Consider the following 19838-nt stretch of genomic DNA (forward strand, 5'->3'; position numbering starts at 1 on the left):
TTATTTCTTATATTTGTTAAACAAAAATATATTGGTTAGATTGTCATCTCGTGATTCAATTAATATGGTTTAAAATATTTAAATATAACTTTGTTTTTCTGTCTATATAACTAAATGCAACTAATTACATTGATGGTAGTTTCTGGCTCATCAACAAACACTGAACATCAATATTGATGGAATTGTTGGTGTTGCCATCCTGACGCGTTAGGTAAACCCTGAAGGTGTCTTGATCTGGCCTCGTGCCCGCGAGGGAGTGATGCTGCTTTGCTAAAATGACGAAAGGATTGAAAGGAATAGAAAACAGTGGGAGACAGTAATTGAAGTTAAGTCTAGCAAGCTATCTGAGCCTAAAGTGTAGCTTTAGTCTTACATAGGCTTCCGTAGCCTGGGGTTCAAACACTCATATCAAATATAAATGTTGCGGAGCTGTGGGGGCGATTGTAGCCATGCTAATACTCCAGTTGTTTCATACAATGGACGCAGTCATTATTCATCGTGAACTCCCAATTTCTTTCCTGTAGGCTGTGCTACTTGTTGCGCTGAAGCTCACGAAAATGTAATCTTTTGTTTGGTGGTGGTGGTGGGGGGGGGGGGCTGGGAATTGGTGGTAACAATAATTTGTATTTGAATATTTAAAAGTGGGTCTCCCGGGTTTAGCCTTTATATGTTTTTTAACCAAATAAAAATTGTGCTATTTTTATTGACAAACTATAATAAAAAAAGATAATAGCACTCCCATAACACGATCATAGACTACCTACGTCTCGTGGTTTCCGGAGCAGAGATTGGTTTATCAGGACGCACCTAGCATGGGCCAGGCTTCATCAAGCACTTACGAAACCTGTACAGCTTTCCTAAATCACGGCAGCTTTGTTTACATTTATTAAGCAGTTTATTAGCTCCGAAGCGCTACGAGGTTCTTTATAGAAATGACTACGGGTTCTGAAGTTAAGAAGCTCGTAAACTGTTAAATGTAAAGAAAGGCACCATGATTGAGAGAAGATGCACAGGAATCGTAAGTGGTCGCGTAAATGTTTAATGCTCCTTAATTCTGAAATTAACTTCAGAATAACTGGGACGACCCAGTTACGGGTATTAAGTCTTCAGAGACGCAGTAGTACCCGAGGCATTCCTCTTAATCCTCTTATTGCTCAGGATCCCCTGGAGCAGTGTCTTCATCCGCCAGGCTCCGATCTCTGGCCCCAGACACCGATCTCTGGCCCCAGACACCGATCTCTGGCACCAGACACCGATCTCTGGCCCCAGACACCGATCTCTGGCCCCAGACACCGATCTCTGGCCCCAGACACCGATCTCAGGCCCCAGACACCGATCTCTGGCCCCAGACACCGATCTCTGGCCCCAGACACCGATCTCTGGCCCCAGACACCGATCTCTGGCCCCAGACACCGATCTCTGGCCCCAGACACCGATCTCTGGTCCCAGACACCGATCTCTGACCCCAGACACCGATCTCTGGCACCAGACACCGATCTCTGGTCCCAGACACCGATCTCTGGTCCCAGACACCGATCTCTGACCCCAGACACCGATCTCTGGCCCCAGACACCGATCTCTGGTCCCAGACACCGATCTCTGGTCCCAGACACCGATCTCTGACCCCAGACACCGATCTCTGGCCCCAGACACCGATCTCTGGTCCCAGACACCGATCTCTGGCCCCAGACACCGATCTCTGGCCCCAGACACCGATCTCTGGCACCAGACACCGATCTCTGGCACCAGACACCGATCTCTGGCCCCAGACACCGATCTCTGGCCCCAGACACCGATCTCTGGCCCCAGACACCGATCTCTGGCCCCAGACACCGATCTCTGGCCCCAGACTCCTGCGCCGCTAATCGGCAGATATAAAAAAGTTAGAATGTTATATCTTTATGGTAACCTCTCCTAACTTCTGCAGTTGAGGCATCCATGACGCCGCCGGTTTTCTCTCAGACTGTTTATAGATAGATGCTTTTTCCACGGCGATTTATATTCAATTATTGGAATAAGAACTGAACTCCTTCACACATGGAAGTTTTCGAAATAGACAGGGACCTTTGTAGCTTTTCACGGCTTCTACACATTTTGTATTATATACAAAATACTTATATACTAATGTAAGTATAAATTATATACTTTAAAGTAGATATTGTATTATATACATGTATGTTATGACGGTTCTGCTATATATAAGATTAGCAACTTTTTGCAACTTGCAACGTAGCAACGTATGGCAACTTTGCAACAACAGCAACGTATTTAGCAACTTGGTATAAACGTGTTGAAAACTATTTTTTTCACCCCTCAGAAATGTTCATGGCTAAAGTGTACTTCGTGATTGTTTAGTAAGCTCTTGTGGATGTCATTAACCAACCCGTTCTCGCACTTTCGTATAGTCAATATTGACTTATGATATGCATAATATCAATATTGACTTATGATATGATAATATATGTTAAGATATGCATCTTATTGCTTCGTAATTACAATTATTACTTAACCTATTATAGGTATAGGTTAAGTAATAATTGAAATTACGAAGCAATAAGATGCTTATCTTAACATACTAAGAAGGTTAGGTAAGGTCGGTGTTTTCTATGAAGCTTTTCAAGGTAAACTAGTATGTTTAGTATGTCACATATGCACGTATTTAATAAGTCAGTATTGACTGTAAGAAAGTGCGAGAACGGGTTGCATTAACGGCCTTCCCGTGGTTGATAGACCTTTAAACCTAACACCAACTAGACCCCAAAACCATGACAATAAAATCACAAAAGCGTTTTATACCCATGGCAAAATCTTTGGGGCATGGCGGTGGGCTCGAACCAACGTCCCTGATCCCCCCCTCTGCTCCTGGGAGTTTCTCACTGTTATTGGAATTGATATAAGCATGAGGAAGGGAGGAGTGGTGTCATGTAGCATAACAGCGCATCAAGGGGAAATTAATTACATCCGATGAGACATTATGGTAATCTGCTCTGGCACAGGTAAGCAGTGTAGTGTAAACCCTGGCAGCGGCATACATTATTCATCCGAGCACAGACATATACAAGCACGAATATACACGTTCATGACATGAACAGAAATACTGTGTTTGGGGCTGACTGAGAAATACAATGGGGATTTATTTATATGCAAAATTGTTCGCAAATATAAGCGGATGATGTAAAAGGGAAGAGCGCGCGCGCACGCACGCACACACACACACACACACACACACACACACACACACACACACACACACACACACACACACACACACACACACACACACACACACACACACACACACACGGCGGTCGAGCGCCGGCGGACGAGCGGACATCATGCTGGACACGTGTTCCTGTGGTCCCGGGTTCGATCTCGGGCGCAGGCGAGAAACGATGGGCAGAGTTTCTTTCACCCTATGCCCCTGTTGTTACCTAGCAATAAATAGGTACCTGGGAGTTAGTCAGCTGTCACGGGCTGCTTCCTGGGGTGTGTGTGTGTAGTACTAGAAGTAGAAACAGTTGATTGACAGTTGAGAGGCGGGCCGAAAGAGCAGAGCTCAACCCCCGCAAGCACAACTAAGTGAATACACACACACACACACACACACACACACACACACACACACACACACACACACACACACACACACACACACACACACACACACACACACAAATACGCACACACACACACACACACACACACACACACACACACACACACACACACACACACACACACACACACACACACACACACACACACACATATACACATGCGTTCATACGTGCGGAACACACATGAGTGTGTACACACACATACAAACATGAGAAATCACACGCTAAAAACGGCGTCGCAGGCTCGGGATCAGCTGAACGACAGCTTGGCACCTGAGGCGGTCGTTAACGCCACAGTGGTGAGGAGCAGCGCTTCTCAATGGTGCAATTAGTGGAGCCAATGTCTTATTGATTACCCAGCCGGCTGTTGTGGCGTCGAGCCGGATGGGCGTCCTGTCTGGCAGAGCCAGGAGAGGACCTTTGTTGACGGGAGACTATCGCTTTGCTCTCCCAGGGTGACGCTCTGCTCTCCCAGGGTGACGCTCTGCTCTCCCAGGGTGACGCTCTGCTCTCCCAGGGTGACGCTCTGCTCTCCCAGGGGTGACGCTTTGCTCTCCCGGGGTGACGCTCTGCTTTCCCAGGGTGACGCTCTGCTCTCCCAGGGGTGACGCTTTGCTCTCCCAGGGGTGACGCTTTGCTCTCCCAGGGTGACGCTCTGCTCTCCCAGGGTGACGCTCTGCTCTCCCAGGGTGACCTAAGGTACTCACAACCCACGGACAGGGTACTCACACCTCATGACCTAATGCTCTTGTGAAACATCTCTTAAAAAACTCATCTTGTTTTGAGTCGGACCGACAATGTAAACCTAAATATAGCCTAATATGTACATGTTTTAAACATGATGGTCTGGGCCAGGATTCATCAACCATTTATGCAGCCACTTACGAAACCCGTATATCTTTCCTAAATGATGGTGGCTTTGTTTTCATATATTAAACAGTTTACTTCGAAACAGTTTTTCGAAACTTCACAACCCAAGGTTGTTATGGTTATGAACAACCTCGTAGTGCTTCGGAGCTCATAAACTGATATATAGAAATGTATATGGCTGTCATGATAATGGAAAGATGTAGAGGTTTCGGAAGTGGTTGTATAAATGCTTGGTGAATCTGGCCCAGGTGGTAACGATGCAAAGGGTCATTATTGAAGAGTCAGTCAACAGTACAGTTTACAGTCATTGACTACACGAGTCAGTGGTACTCGTGTACTGCTAAACTGTTCACCTCACAACTCATAACAAAATCTTTCACTATCTTTTGACTCATGTTGCTTCATCTCTTGGCACCTCATATATTCTCGTTTCCTGACAATGTGATGGACAACGTCTTAATATCTCACCTCCTAACTCACAAAGTTTCTACTAACTCACAAAATTTCTCCTCCTAATTCACAAAGTTTCTCCTCCTAACTCACAAAGTTTCTCCTCCTAACTCACAAAGTTTCTCCTCCTAACTCACAAAGTTTCTCCTAACTCACAAAGTTTCTCCTCCTAACTCTCAAAGTTTCTCCTCCTAACTCACAAAGTTTCTACTCCTAACTCACAAAGTTTCTCCTCCTAACTCACAAAATTTCTCCTTTGGGACTCATAACCTTTCACCTAAATGCTCATAATGTATAGTTCATGTTGGAAGCAGCTGTTCCTGGCGCATGTGGCAATGATGAAGGAGAATTCTTGGCCATAATACCGCTGGGTGATGATGAATAGCATGTGGTACTCTACCTGGTGGTGGTGATGGTGGGTAGTGGTGGAGTGGTGGTTGTGGTGGGGGTGGTGTTGGTGGCTGGTGTTGGGGTGGGGGGTGGAGCAGTGAGGGACCAGCAGTAACAGTGCCTGGAACTCAAGGGATAACTAAAGATGACGGCTGAAAACAAAGGATGGCAGAATGTGACCACAAACACATTATAATAATCAATGCACTCATCACTTGCGTATTTGAGACATTGTTCCCCCCGTAGAGAGTTATCCATAAGAGGGTCACATTTCCACTAGAAATTCTACGTTGTTTCCTGCTTTCCTCTCTCCCTTTTTCTTGTAGTCTTCCCCTTTCCTCTGCTTTCTTTCTCCCTATTTTCGTTTTTCTATTTTCCTTCTTGTTTCCACTTCTATCACCCCTTTTCCCTTACCTTCCTCCCGGTCTCCTTCTTTCCTCCCCATGCACTAAATCACGACCACCTGCTCCAGATGACCCAAAGTAAGGTCTCCTGGGTAGTGGGAGGAGAGGTTGGAGAGGTCACTGAGCGTGGGTTGAGGGACGGTTGGGGGTTCCGAGGGGATGGGTTATGTGGTAGGATAGACGAAAGGGAGAGGGGGGGAAGGGAGGGGGGAGCTGAGCGATCGCTATGCATAATCCCCCCCCCCTCCCCTTCCCGATGGTGTATTGAACGAGCGTGTAGCCTGCTGGAGTATATATTGGGCGACTTGGACTAATAAACTATCGTTCAGTATCGTGTCGTGAGTGTTAGTAAGCCCGGGTCCAAAAATCTTGCTCTGTCGGTATTGAATTGCATGCGAGCATTACCTTAGTGGATAGTTCCTCGGTGTTCACTGAAGATGAACGTACGTACTGTAAATGTATATATATATATATGTATATATATATATATATATATATATATATATATATATATATATATATATATATATATATATATATATATATATATATATATATATATATATATATATACATTTTCTCTTACGTATTCAGAGTTAAATGGCAAGTTTTTCCCTGAATGCGCTGTGTTCCCTTCTCTGAGACTGTGGGTCCCTATAATTGCACCAGTGGTGGTACCCCCTTATATATATATATATATATATATATATATATATATATATATATATATATATATATATATATATATATATAAATATATAAATATATATATATATATATATATATATATATATATATATATATATATATATATATACACACCACACCATAATCGCACTGGTGGTTTTGTTGATCTTATTGCGTAAGCTTTTTATGCTTCTGACTATTTTTCTAAGTATTACGAAGAACAATCAAGTTGCCAAAATTTATGGAAAAGAAGCTGCAGTAATTATTGAAGGATTTATTTTCTACAACGTTTCTTCCCTTTCTTGAACATCTTTAGGTAAAGAATGAATACATGATGTATATTTTTTTGGTTAAATACGCATGGGAAGAGTGGAAGGAGTATGGAGTGAGGTGATTGGGGTAAGGAGGATAGGACCAATTAAACATTAGCCCTAACCTCTTACCCTATCAAATATTGGGTTAAGCATTGGGTAAAACTCTGGTTATCTCGGTAGGCGGGAGAGACCTGGGTACAGACATCATTATCCAGTGGTATTTGGTGTGGTCTTGGTCTGAGTGCTGGCAAGGAATCAGAGTCGTTATTCTGTATAGTGAGGGTGGGTCTTTTTTTCTCTTATAGGTATAACTTCCAGGATTTGCAATCTTCTTTGGTCAGTGGTAGATTCCAGGATTTTTGTATTACCCACTAGCACATTCCTAGTGAATGTTGAGGTATGTTCACTCTGTGTATGGTTTCTAAGGGCACCAGCTTGTAGATGGCAAGTCAGTCTTCTCGAAAGCTTTGTGGTGGTCATACCAATGTTGGTAGATCGAAGGTGACATCCTTCATTGGTGCGTGTAGACTGGTATACCCTGCTTGGTGTTTGGTGAGGGTTCTATTGTTTATTTGGGGCTGTTCTTGAGTATTAAATTAGCAGTCATTTTGTTTGGTATGAGAAGGGTGCACACACAGACCACCACACCTAAGAAGGGTGCACACACAGACCACCACACCTAAGAAGGGTGTGCACACACAGAACACCACACCTAAGAAGGGTGTGCACACACAGAACACCACACCTAAGAAGGGTGTGCACACACAGAACACCACACCTAAGAAGGGTGCGTACACAGAACACCACACCTAAGAAGGGTGCGTACACAGACCACCACACCTAAGAAGAGTGTGCACACACAGAACACCACACCTAAGAAGAGTGTGCACACACAGAACACCACACCTAAGAAGGGTGTGCACACACTGAACACCACACGTGTCAGCAAAGCCGACAGGACCGTCTTACATTCTCGGCCAACTTTCAAGAAAGTTTCTTTTTTATCGCAAGGCCATTAAAGTTAGATTACAGACCAGCCAGGCTTCAGATCTTTTACTGTTGATCTTTGAAGACTTTAAAGAGTGTCGACCAGATCTTTTTTGCTCAAGTGTGACAAAAACCCTTTTATTTTCTCTTTTGTGGCATGGAAATGCGCTCCTTTTTCATCTACATAATAGTGGAGGAAGACCTCATTTTCCCTCGTATGTAAAGGGTAAACTTTTATTCGTCTGCCATGAGTGTGAGAGACTACGTTTCCCTCATAATGCAAGAGATATTTTATATCCTCTATTATTTTAAAGAGAACCTGTATGTTGAGGCATGATGGAGATACTGCTGTGGTTAACCTAACAATAATATAAAAGATGGGTCACTGTTCAAAGTACATGAATGACAGTATATGATTCAAAGTAGATGGATCAGCGTATTGTGAGTGTTACCACAAATCACTGCACCCGTTAACATTGATAGAGACAGTAATATATATCATCAAATTTGATTTTAGACAGATGTACTTTGGAACGGAATGAACAGAGGATAACGAATGATAACCACACCCATGAAGAACGTATAACATCATTCACTTCAATAATCATGGGAATGAACTCAGACCGGTATAATAAGCGGCCAATGCTCTTCCAGCCAGGCCAATATGCTCAGAATGAAGAGCATCTCTGAACGTATCTAATGGGTACCGAATCTAATATTTAATCTTCCCCGGAGAATCACAGTGGTATCTTCAGATCTTCCACCCTTTAATCTAGGCGTATAAATTGCAATCCATAATATCGTCTATAATAACATACAACTTACTTGCACTGTAAATTTCTATAGCATGTATGACCATATAAAAAATTTCTGAGGCTCTAGAAAAACAGGCTCTATTTGGCCCTATCTAGGCTCTATCTGACCACTAGACGGACTAGTGTTCACATCGAGCCGCAGCAGAACAAGAGAGTACATAATGAGGGAACTGGAGACACGATCTCATGGAAATGTCAAAATGTGCTTCCTTAACAAAAGAGTCGTACACAAATTGAACGGATTACGTGAAGTTGTCAAAAGTGCATTACTATAAAGTTTTGAATGGAAATTATAAAAAAAATGAGTGAATTGAGTCAATGCATTAAAGTACAAATTATTGTAGGGCATAAAGTATGATACTCGACCCATACATGAACATCTAGGGCAATTAATATATCTAATTTAACACACACACGCACACGCACACACACACACACACACACACACACACACACACACACACACACACACACACACACACACACACACACACACACACAAGCACAAGACGATGTGCTGAAAAAAGTTCAGAGGTATGCCACTAGGCCAGTCCCAGAACTAAGAGGCATGAGTTATGAGGAAAGGCTGCGTGAACTGCACCTCACGTCGCTGGAAGACAGAAGAACTCGGGGAGACATGATCACCACATACAAAATTCTCAGGGGAATTGACAGGGTAGATAAGGGCGGATTATTTAACACGGGTGGTACACGCACAAGGGGACGCAGGTGGAAGCTGAGTATCCAAATGAGCCACAGAAACATTAGAACTTTTTCAGTGTCAGAGTAGTTAGTAAATGGAATACACTAGGACGTGATGTGGTGGAGGCTGACTCCATACACAGTTTCAAAGGTAGATATGATAGAGCTCAGTAGGCTCAGGAATCTGTACACCAGTAGAATGACGGTTGAGAGGCGGGACCAAAGAACCAGAGCTCAACCCTGCAAACACAACTTGGTGAGTACACCAGCACGGAAACAGTCGTACAGTTTGATGCTGTCAGAGATAATAGTGTGTATATATGTATATATATATAATATATAATATATAATATAACATTTATGACCGTGTTATTAACAGCACCCCAGTAACTACACACCGTGGCAGGCATTTTATCCTCCCCAGTTAATGACGTGTTGACACGCCGGGAATGTGGTCCAGGCCACAAGCAGAGGCACGTCTTCTGGTATGGACAGGAAGTGACTAAACATGTCTCTCTCGTGACCTCACTCTTGAGGTGAGGTCACATGTCTGATGGCGGGTGATCTGATCTCCAAGAGTGGTAAACCCGGCTAGTGTATATGACCTACACAGAGTACACCTACACTGAGTACTGGGTTCCCCTACACGACTTAATAAGCATATTAAAAGATATTTAGTATTTACTTTTATGTATATAAAAAGGTGGAATTCTCATTCATTTTATTGTTTTGTATTATCTAACTGGTTCAGGTCCATCACAAGTAGTTGATGTAGGCTCTGTCTGCTGTGGCACTGTGTAGGCTCTGTCTGCTGTGGCACTATGAAGGCTCTGTCTGCTGTGGCACTATGAAGGCTCTCTGCTGTGGCACTGTGAAGGCTATCTGCTGTGGCACTGTGGCTTGTACATGTATCAATCACGAATCACAGAAGAAAGCCTTAAATGTTTAGCAGCTGAAGACTTAACATAACATTTTAAATACAGCATGAAAGACTTGTTCTTTAACACGGAAAATGATCGCCTCTTCTTGAAATGCATGATGTAGTTTGAAAAATAGACACACTGTGTAGATTGGCTGGTTTGTTATCAGTTACAGAGATATTAGATCAATCGTAGTAGTTTATTTTGCATTCGTTCAGCCACACGCTTCGCCACACACACTTGTAAAATAGCATGTTAACATACCATGGCAACTTTAGCGCGAGTGGCGTTGATCTCGTACTAAACCAAGCACTGCCACCTTACAGTGACACATATACAGTACATACAGCTAAATCTACCGTCTAAGTCAAAACACGTGTATCAGAGTACCTCCCGACCCCCCCGCTCCTCTCAAACATCACAGCTCAACAACCTGAGAACCACAGTTAAAGTTGTTAGGCTGTGACCATTACAACTTGAAAGAATCAGACGTCACTCACGCAGCTAAAAGCCTGAAAACAACTTAACACACACCTCCCAGATTAGACTCATCCCCACCATCCTCTCCTCTTATCCCCCCTCTCACCCTACACTTGACCACATCCCCACCCCTCTCTCTCCCCTCCCCAAGATAACAGCACTGACAGAGTATCCCCCAGATAAGGCACCGGCTCGATGGTGCCAGTATCCGGTCAGCACTCGAGTCGACCGTATCGAACTAGAGCCGGTCGGCAAGATGGAGAACGAAGGCTACAGCGACACCCTGAAGATAGAAGAAGGGGCACACAGCAGCAGACACGTCCCTATGGGCTATGTTGCTCAAGGTGAGATTAGGGGAGATTAGGGAAAGGCAGGGGACACTGCTTGAGCTTAAGGACACACACACACACATAGGGGCATGACATGACATTAGAGGCAAATTTTGGACAATACAAGACTAGGCAAAGCTTTGGTTACCACCTTAGAGGATTATCAGACTTTATGAAGAACTGTATTATTTAAAATTAACCTGAAACCAAAGGATATGTGAAGCTAGGAGAATTAACAGAGATTTGGAAAGCTTAAGAGCATTGCTGGTTATTAGGAAAACTAGATTAAATCGTCCGATATTAGGTAAATTAGAAGACATTTCAATTAACCTAGGAAAGGCTTTGGAATATTCAGGATATCTCAAAAATTATAGTTAAAACTTGGGATATTTAACTGAAGTATGGGCAAGGTAAGAGACAGTATCTGATATTACAGCAAGGTAATAGATAACATCTTGAGGTTAGGGGTAAGGTAAGAGACAATATGTGAGGTTAGGGCAAGGTAAGAGACAATATGTGAGGTTAAGGCAAGGTAATAGACAATATCTGAAGTTAGGACAGGATAAGAGACAATATCTGAGAGTAGGGCAAGGTAAGAGACAATATCTCAAGAAAATGTAGGAGAAAAAAAGAAATTCCATGATAATAGATTATGATATAGTTCCATAGGTTTGAGCAATATTGAACATGCACATTTCTTAATACCTAGCAAAGCTTAGACAGATATTGAAATTTTGGTGGAACAGGTACAAAAATATTTGTGAGGGTAAGGTAAGGGAGACTCAGATAATTAATTACCATCTAGAAGTATACGTGGAGCATTTGAAAGGAGTTGGAAGCTAAATCCACATAGTTTTAGCAGTTTGGGGTAAAGGTACTTTTTGAATGTGTAGGTTATGGGGAAAACATAATGTCTATATTGAAACATTAAGACTGGATTCTGTTTATAGTTAACACCGTTTAAACTGCTCATTTTTTATGATAGAATGTATTCTAGGTTCTGTATTCATATAATAATACTCTCTTCTGAACTAGTCTGAATACAATAGTACACTAAACTAGCTGAACTAATGAGTATGCCATACGGTATTAAGTTGTAATAAGTATTGACATTACTCTTATCAGTTTTAACATCAACTCCATGCGATTCTATTTCTTTCGTAGCTGATACAAGTATCTAGGTGATGTGTGAGTGGACCAAACATCCCCAGGCAAGTATTTCTTATGTCCCGTTACATCTTCTGACAGGTACTGTGTCTAGTGGTCTTAGAAATTTAACTTTGGTCAGAAACTGAAACAAGCTGAAAGAGCCAAGATCTATACCACAACACACGAACACTCATCTGAGAGAATTCAGGTCACTTCGTTCATAAGTCATTTCGATAACGAAATTCCTAACCTAACCTTACCTAATCCAGCCTAACTAGATATAACCTAGCTTAACATAACCCATTATAACCTAATCCAGCCTAACTAGATATAACCTAGCTTAACATAACCCATTATAACCTAATCCTGCCTAACGTGACTGTATATACCGTTTTGCCAAGTGATTAAGGTGGTGGCTATGTCCCTTCACTAATTCCAGGTGGTCCTCAAAGCAGAACAGCACAAGTGACTAAAGTAACTTGTAACATGCGTTCGTGATTCTTTTTACCCCCATGCGTTGTATGACGCATACCAATCACGAATGTGCTGCTCATACCTCCACGGCGTAAAGGATAAAAGGGTTGGAGGAGAGTTTAATGCTCTCTGTGGCCAATTCTTTTCCAGTGGACATGCGTATTCAGAATCATGTTACAGATAAGGGAAGATACTGATTTGTAGGATAAAGATAGTAATTGACAAATATTATGTTTGGATAGATTTTCTTCAAATTGAAACAATTTCTAAGCAAACTTTATATTTAAATACTCGTCCATGCTCTAGCTGGCTCTAACCCATCAGGCTATGCTCGTCCAAGCTCCAGCTGACTCACCCATCAGGCTATGATCGTCCAAGCTCCAGCAGACCCACCCATCAGGCTATGCTCGTCCAAGCTCCAGCAGACTCACCCATCAGGCTATGATCGTCCAAGCTCCAGCAGACTCACCCATCAGGCTATGCTCGTCCAAGCTCCAGCAGACCCACCCATCAGGCTATGCTCGTCCAAGCTCCAGCAGACTCACCCATCAGGCTATGCTCGTCCAAGCTCCAGCTGACTCACCCATCAGGCTATGATCGTCCAAGCTCCAGCAGACCCACCCATCAGGCTATGATCGTCCAAGCTCCAGCAGACCCACCCATCAGGCTATGCTCGTCCAAGCTCCAGCAGACCCACCCATCAGGCTATGCTCGTCCAAGCTCCAGCAGACCCACCCATCAGGCTATGCTCGTCCAAGCTCCAGCAGACTCACCCATCAGGCTATGCTCGTCCAAGCTCCAGCAGACTCACCCATCAGGCTATGCTCGTCCAAGCAGACTCACCCATCAGGCTATGCTCGTCCAAGCAGACTCACCCATCAGGCTATGCTCGTCCAAGCAGACTCACCCATCAGGCTATGCTCGTCCAAGCAGACTCACCCATCAGGCTATGCTCGTCCAAGCAGCCTCACCCATCAGGCTATGCTCGTCCAAGCAGACTCACCCATCAGGCTATGCTCGTCCAAGCAGACTCACCCATCAGGCTATGCTCGTCCAAGCAGACTCACCCATCAGGCTATGCTCGTCCAAGCAGACTCACCCATCAGGCTATGCTCGTCCAAGCAGACTCACCCATCAGGCTATGCTCGTCCAAGCAGACTCACCCATCAGGCTATGCTCGTCCAAGCAGCCTCACCCATCAGGCTATGCTCGTCCAAGCAGACTCACCCATCAGGCTATGCTCGTCCAAGCAGACTCACCCATCAGGCTATGCTCGTCCAAGCAGACTCACCCATCAGGCTATGCTCGTCCAAGCAGACTCACCCATCAGGCTATGCTCGTCCAACCTCCAGCAGCCCCAAAAAACACATTCGTAAATTTTAACCTACTGTATAACCCAAAACGATGGGATATTTTTTACGAATATAATAACATGTGCATAAATTTACGCTTCTAAAAAATAAATCGGTTGTGCGCCAGTGCACTCGAGTACATGGTGATGACTTACACTGATGAGGAGGAATCTTAAGATAGAAGTAATATACCATCCTGAAGAAGTCATATACCATCGTGAAGAAGTAATTTACCATCCTGAAGAAGTAATTTACCATCCTGAAGAAGCAATATACCATCGTGAAGAAGTAATTTACCATCCTGAAGAAGTAATTTACCATCCTGAAGAAGCAATATACCATCCTGAAGAAGCAATATACCATCCTGAAGAAGCAATATACCAACCTGAAGATGCAATATACCATCCTGAAGAAGTAATATACCATCCTGAAGAAGTAATATACCATCCTGAAGAAGTAATTTACCATCCTGAAGAAGCAATATACCATCGTGAAGAAGTAATTTACCATCCTGAAGAAGTAATTTACCATCCTGAAGAAGTAATATACCATCCTGAAGAAGTAATTTACCATCCTGAAGAAGCAATATACCATCCTGAAGAAGTAATTTACCATCCTGAAGAAGTAATTTACCATCCTGAAGAAGCAATATACCATCCTGAAGAAGTCATATACCATCGTGAAGAAGTAATATACCATCCTGAAGAAGCATTATACCATCCTGAAGAAGCAATATACCATCCTGAAGAAGTCATATACCATCGTGAAGAAGTAATATACCATCCTGAAGAAGCAATATACCATCCTGAAGAAGCAATATACCATCCTGAAGAAGTAATATACCATCCTGAAGAAGCATTATACCATCCTGAAGAAGTAATATACCATCCTGAAGAAGTCATATACCATCGTGAAGAAGTAATATACCATCCTGAAGAAGCAATATACCATCCTGAAGAAGCAATATACCATCCTGAAGAAGTAATATACCATCCTGAAGAAGCAATATACCATCCTGAAGAAGCAATATACCATCCTGAAGAAGCAATATACCATCCTGAAGTAGTAATATACCATCCTGAAGAAGCAATATACCATCCTGAAGAAGCAATATACCATCCTGAAGAAGCAATATACCATCCTGAAGTAGTAATATACCATCCTGAGAAGCTATAAACCTTCTTATCTCGTTCGGTCTGTGATTCTGACCACAGAATCTGCTCTTAAAATGAGTTGACTTGTCAATACTCCTCGGCTCCACCACTAAGAGTGGGTATATTTGCCTTCTGCTTCGGGAACCATGACAAATGTTTATTGTATGTGCTCACAAAGCTCTCTTAGATATACTCTTGCTCATAGAAGGTCTTATAGACATTCAGAGTATAGGTTTAAAGATCCCACGGTGAATATATAGTCACTGTAGATTTTGGATTTGCCAATTTCAGATTTAAAGTGTAACGTTGGAAACTTTAGGATTCGTTTTTTTTTTTTTTTTGTAAATTGAAGTCGATGACATAAATTTTCTACGTACACATGAAAGTATACGGTCATCTTGGGCATGTTGCAATGGCCGGCTTGTGGCTCCTATATAAAATATTGTTCAGGTATAAAACAATAAGTTCATGTTCATGGACTTCTGCGGCGTTGAGACCTTAACCCTTTCTCCCTCTCCCTCTCTCTCTCTCTCTCTCTCTCTCTCTCTCTCTCTCTCTCTCTCTCTCTCTCTCTCTCTCTCTCTCTCTCTCTCTCTCTCTCTCTCTCTCTCTAACGATTTGGAATATTTTTTCATTGTCATCGCTAATCCTTTCGTATTGTCATTATGTCTTCTGTAAGAAGAGGAATATTTGGCTGGTTAGAGAGATGGAGGAGAGAGGGGGGAGTCTTGTTGGTGGGAGGGAGTGAGGGAGAGTCGCCGTTCTCCTTCTCTAAGTAAACATGTCTCAGCCATCCATCTTTGCTCTTCAATAATAAGCAGGACGCTGTTGCCAACATCAATCTTACGTCTTACCAGCTGTTAGAGCCCCTTGTCGACTTACCAGCTGTTAGAGCCCTTGTCGACTTACCCGCTCTTAGAGCCCTTGTCGACTTACCCGCTCTTAGAGCCCTTGTCGACTTATCCGCTCTTAGAGCCCTTGTCGACTTACCCTCTCTTAGAGCCCCTTGTCGACTTACCCGCTCTTAGAGCCCTTTGTCGAATTACCCGCTCTTAGAGCCCTTTGTCAACTTACCAGCTGTTAGAGCCCTTGTCGACTGACCAGCTGTTAGAGCCCCTTGTCAACTTACCCGCTCTTAGAGCCCCTTGTCGACTTACCCGCTCTTAGACCCCTTGTCGACTTACCCGCTCTTAGAGCCCTTGTCGACTTACCCGCTCTTAGAGCCCTTGTCGACTTACCTGCTGTTAGAGCCCCTTGTCGACTTACCAGCTGTTAGAGCCCTTGTCGACTTACCCGCTCTTAGAGCCCTTGTCGACTTACCTGCTGTTAGAGCCCCTTGTCGACTTACCAGCTGTTAGAGCCCTTGTCGACTTACCCGCGGTAAAGATCTTGACAAACACCTTAAGATGGCTTCTCATGGATAATTTGTGAATGCTGATCTTTTCTTTATTTTTTGGTCTCTAGTTTCCAAACAAGAATGCTACGAGGATCGTAAAGATTTAGGAATTTGTGGAAAAGGTTTTATGATTTAACTCAGTTGTAATTTGAGTTTTGCAATGTTTTTTTCAGTTTGTGAGCGTGAAAGACAGGTTAAATATATTTCATTATTTCTGTGGCAGTAATTGAGTGTTTCAAGGGCCGACGTGGTGCGACGATTTTAGGGAAACTCAAGGAAGATTTAAGATTTATGTTATATGTCTATAATGTACTTGGCTGTGTGTTTTCCTCAAGTTTTTCTTATATAGCGATTAGATGACAGAGGTTACTGGAGGCGTGAATTGAAAATGAAAAGATGAAAATGATAAAACAAACTGTGGAAAGTATTTTGGCTCATACGAGGCGCCTCCTGTTTACATCCACCCAAACTCAAGTATATATATATATAATATATATATATATATATTTTCTCACGTCTGTTATTTTCCCGGTAATCTGTTCCATAAATCAAGAACCTGTTTCCAAATCATTATTTACTGATAGTTCGTTGTTGATGCTGTTTTTATTGCCTGTTGGTTTGTGTTCCTCTGGGGTTTCAACCCTCGTCCTCCTCCCCCCCCCTCCCTTTGCATGCATGCATTTTTCTGTGTTCAGTCCTTTGTTTTAAATTCTTTCCCCCACCCTGTATCTCTGGTCTATTCCTGTATATTTCTCTTCTTCTCTTTTCTTTACTCTTTTGCCTTTACTCCTATCTTATCTCTTTCTCACTTCCTCTCCCTCTCTATATCAATTCCTTTCTCGCTTCAGCTGTTTCTTACTGTCCACCTGTCTCTACTTTCGTCACTCTCCCTTCTTCCTCTCCTTCCCACATTTTCCATTTACCTCTCCCTCTTCTTCTGTCTCTCTTACTTTTTCTCTCCCTCCCTCCCTCTCTCTCTCTCTCTCTCTCTCTCTCTCTCTCTCTCTCTCTCTCTCTCTCTCTCTCTCTCTCTCTCTCTCTCTCTCTCTCTCTCTCTCTCTCTCTCCTACATTTCCCTCTTCCTTCGCTACCACCCGTCAAACATGGCCTTCCTCTCCCCACATATGGAACTTCTCCACTGGCGCAACAAACAGACAAAACTGCCAGATTTTCGCTTCGTCTAATGGGTGCCGATACCCAGGTCTTTAATGGAAAACCAATGTTGGCAAAGCTGGATACGTGGAAGGAAGCTGTCTATCGGAAGCGTGGCAACCAGGCGGGATAGATGGAAGTAGATAGTCTGGTGGATAGAGGTAGGTGGAGGTAAACGGAAGTTGGAACATGATTGGGTAGGTGTAAGAGATTGATAGTTTGATAGTTAGAGAATGGGAAGAAAGAGTAAATTACCTTTATTGTTGAGAGAGAGAGAATAGAAAAGATAGAGTGCAAAAGAGTTTGCATTGTAACTAGCTTTGTCTTTGTAAGAAAATAATCTTAACAGCAATCTCAATAAATTACAATGCTTGTCTGTCTGTAAGGGGTTAGAGGCCTGACACGCAAGACTAACCTCCTGCAACTTTGCCACTTATTCTTGTGGGGTATGTGCTCAACATGGTTGGGCTGGGATTTGTTCAAATGAAATGAGTGCCACTTGACAAGCCAAAGAAACCTGCACGATGATTTTGGGAATATTATATTTACTGGACTCCAAATTAGTATTATTTTTTGTTCCATAGTATAATATATAACACTAAGAACTGACATCTGCAGACTTTAAAAAATTCTATCAATACATGATATTGATACATTGCATGAAAAGTATGTGTTTATGATGACATCAACGCTGGGTCTACTACCACCATACTCCCCCAGCCCTTGATACCCGTCCACAATGCACAAACACCTTCGTTACATCTGGGATGTGTCCCTGTGACCACACAGCACCCATCAAAAAGCTCTCCGATTTCCCTTTCCAAGGGCCACTGCGCCCGAAATAAACAAAACAAAACACACACACATAAAGGAAGACGTAGAGAGCATGGAGAGGAGAAGAGAGAAAGAGACAGATAATGAGATAGACTGGCAATAACAAGAGAAGGACAGGCAGTGAGAAACAGAATACAAAGACAGCGAGACAGAGAGACAAATATACAGAGAGAGAGAGAGAAACCAGCTCGCCAAGTAGGAAACTTCCTACCCACCTACTGTCTTCTTTCCTACCTATCTTATGTCTTATAAATTGTCATCCACACTTCCGTGGAAATAAATATTCCATTCACCTGGGCTCTAGGAGACTCGAACCGATTAAGATTACTCAATAGCTGCGTCGATAGAGCTTCGGCCCCACACACGTGTTGGGTCCACGGTTCGAGTCTCCTAACAGCCCAGAAGAATAGAATCTAAAGTCTTCTTTCCTACATCCGTAGCGTCATCATTCCTGCCTACCTTCTCTCCTCAAGGTGCAAGCGGTATAAGGGAAATCATCGATGCCAATGACAGACACAGAAAACACCTGCAAATATACACATGGACACACACACACAGGGGAGCTGGTAACATACCAACAGACGCACATTGACCTGTATACACAGGAAACAGGAGTGGTTGTGATAGATCAGGGATAAGGGAGAGATTGTGATGAGACATCATAGGAATGTGGATAGAAAGAATACAATAACATAGACGGTGATAGTGTGAAAAATACAGGATATATTTAATTATCAAATGCAATTCGATCGTCTTTGTAGCAAGTACAAATTAAAGAACTAACGACGTATAGAATGATCAATAATAACCCCAAAATTATTTTGTTCTGGCCTGAACAAGCGGGCCATCTGGAAGACGATAGTCAGAATAGAGTCAATACCCTGAAAATGAACAAAGTTGGAAGGACTCCACGTCAAGGTAAAGGTCTAATGAGCTCCGCATCACTAGGACTGCAGACGTTGGTCTGTTTAATGCAGGAATTCACTTCAGAGGTCTTGAGTTTAACTTTAGCCTAAGGCATCCTTCCAGGCTTGGGAAGTTCCTGAAGACGACCCTTACTCAAACGCTTACTTATGGTTCTTATTTGGAGTTCTTGACATGGCTCCCGAAAGCCTCTTTAACTTTCCGAGGATGATGCTTAGTCAAAGGCCTCTGTCAGGCCTCTGAAGTTTCTGAAGACGATGCTAACTCAAAATCTCAGATTTAGAAATATTTTTGTTTGACATTATTAGAGTCCTTATTTCTAAAGTGTAAAGGAAAATAGTGAGGGGACTCTCCAAGCTTCTGAATAATTCTAGAATTAAATTTCTTAAATGGACTATATATAGAAATGCTTCTTGAAGGAACAAACTCTCCAGGATC

General features: G+C 42.9%; 1 protein-coding gene across 1 annotated transcript; it reads left to right on the forward strand.

Moving 5' to 3' along the window:
• The first annotated feature begins 14099 nt into the window (after positions 1–14099).
• On the forward strand, positions 14100–15116 carry LOC138362838 (golgin subfamily A member 6-like protein 26). The gene has a single exon (XM_069321408.1). It carries the CDS (start codon positions 14100–14102, stop codon positions 15114–15116), a length of 1017 nt encoding a protein of 338 aa, XP_069177509.1.
• Positions 15117–19838: the final 4722 nt, after the last annotated feature.

Source organism: Procambarus clarkii, chromosome 9, assembly GCF_040958095.1.
Source record: "Procambarus clarkii isolate CNS0578487 chromosome 9, FALCON_Pclarkii_2.0, whole genome shotgun sequence".
NCBI classification, from domain to species: domain Eukaryota; kingdom Metazoa; phylum Arthropoda; class Malacostraca; order Decapoda; family Cambaridae; genus Procambarus; species Procambarus clarkii.

Coding starts and splice junctions, on each gene's coding strand:
- LOC138362838 (XM_069321408.1), top strand. CDS start 14,100: ATGAGGAGGAATCTTAAGATAGAAGTAATATACCATCCTGAAGAAGTC.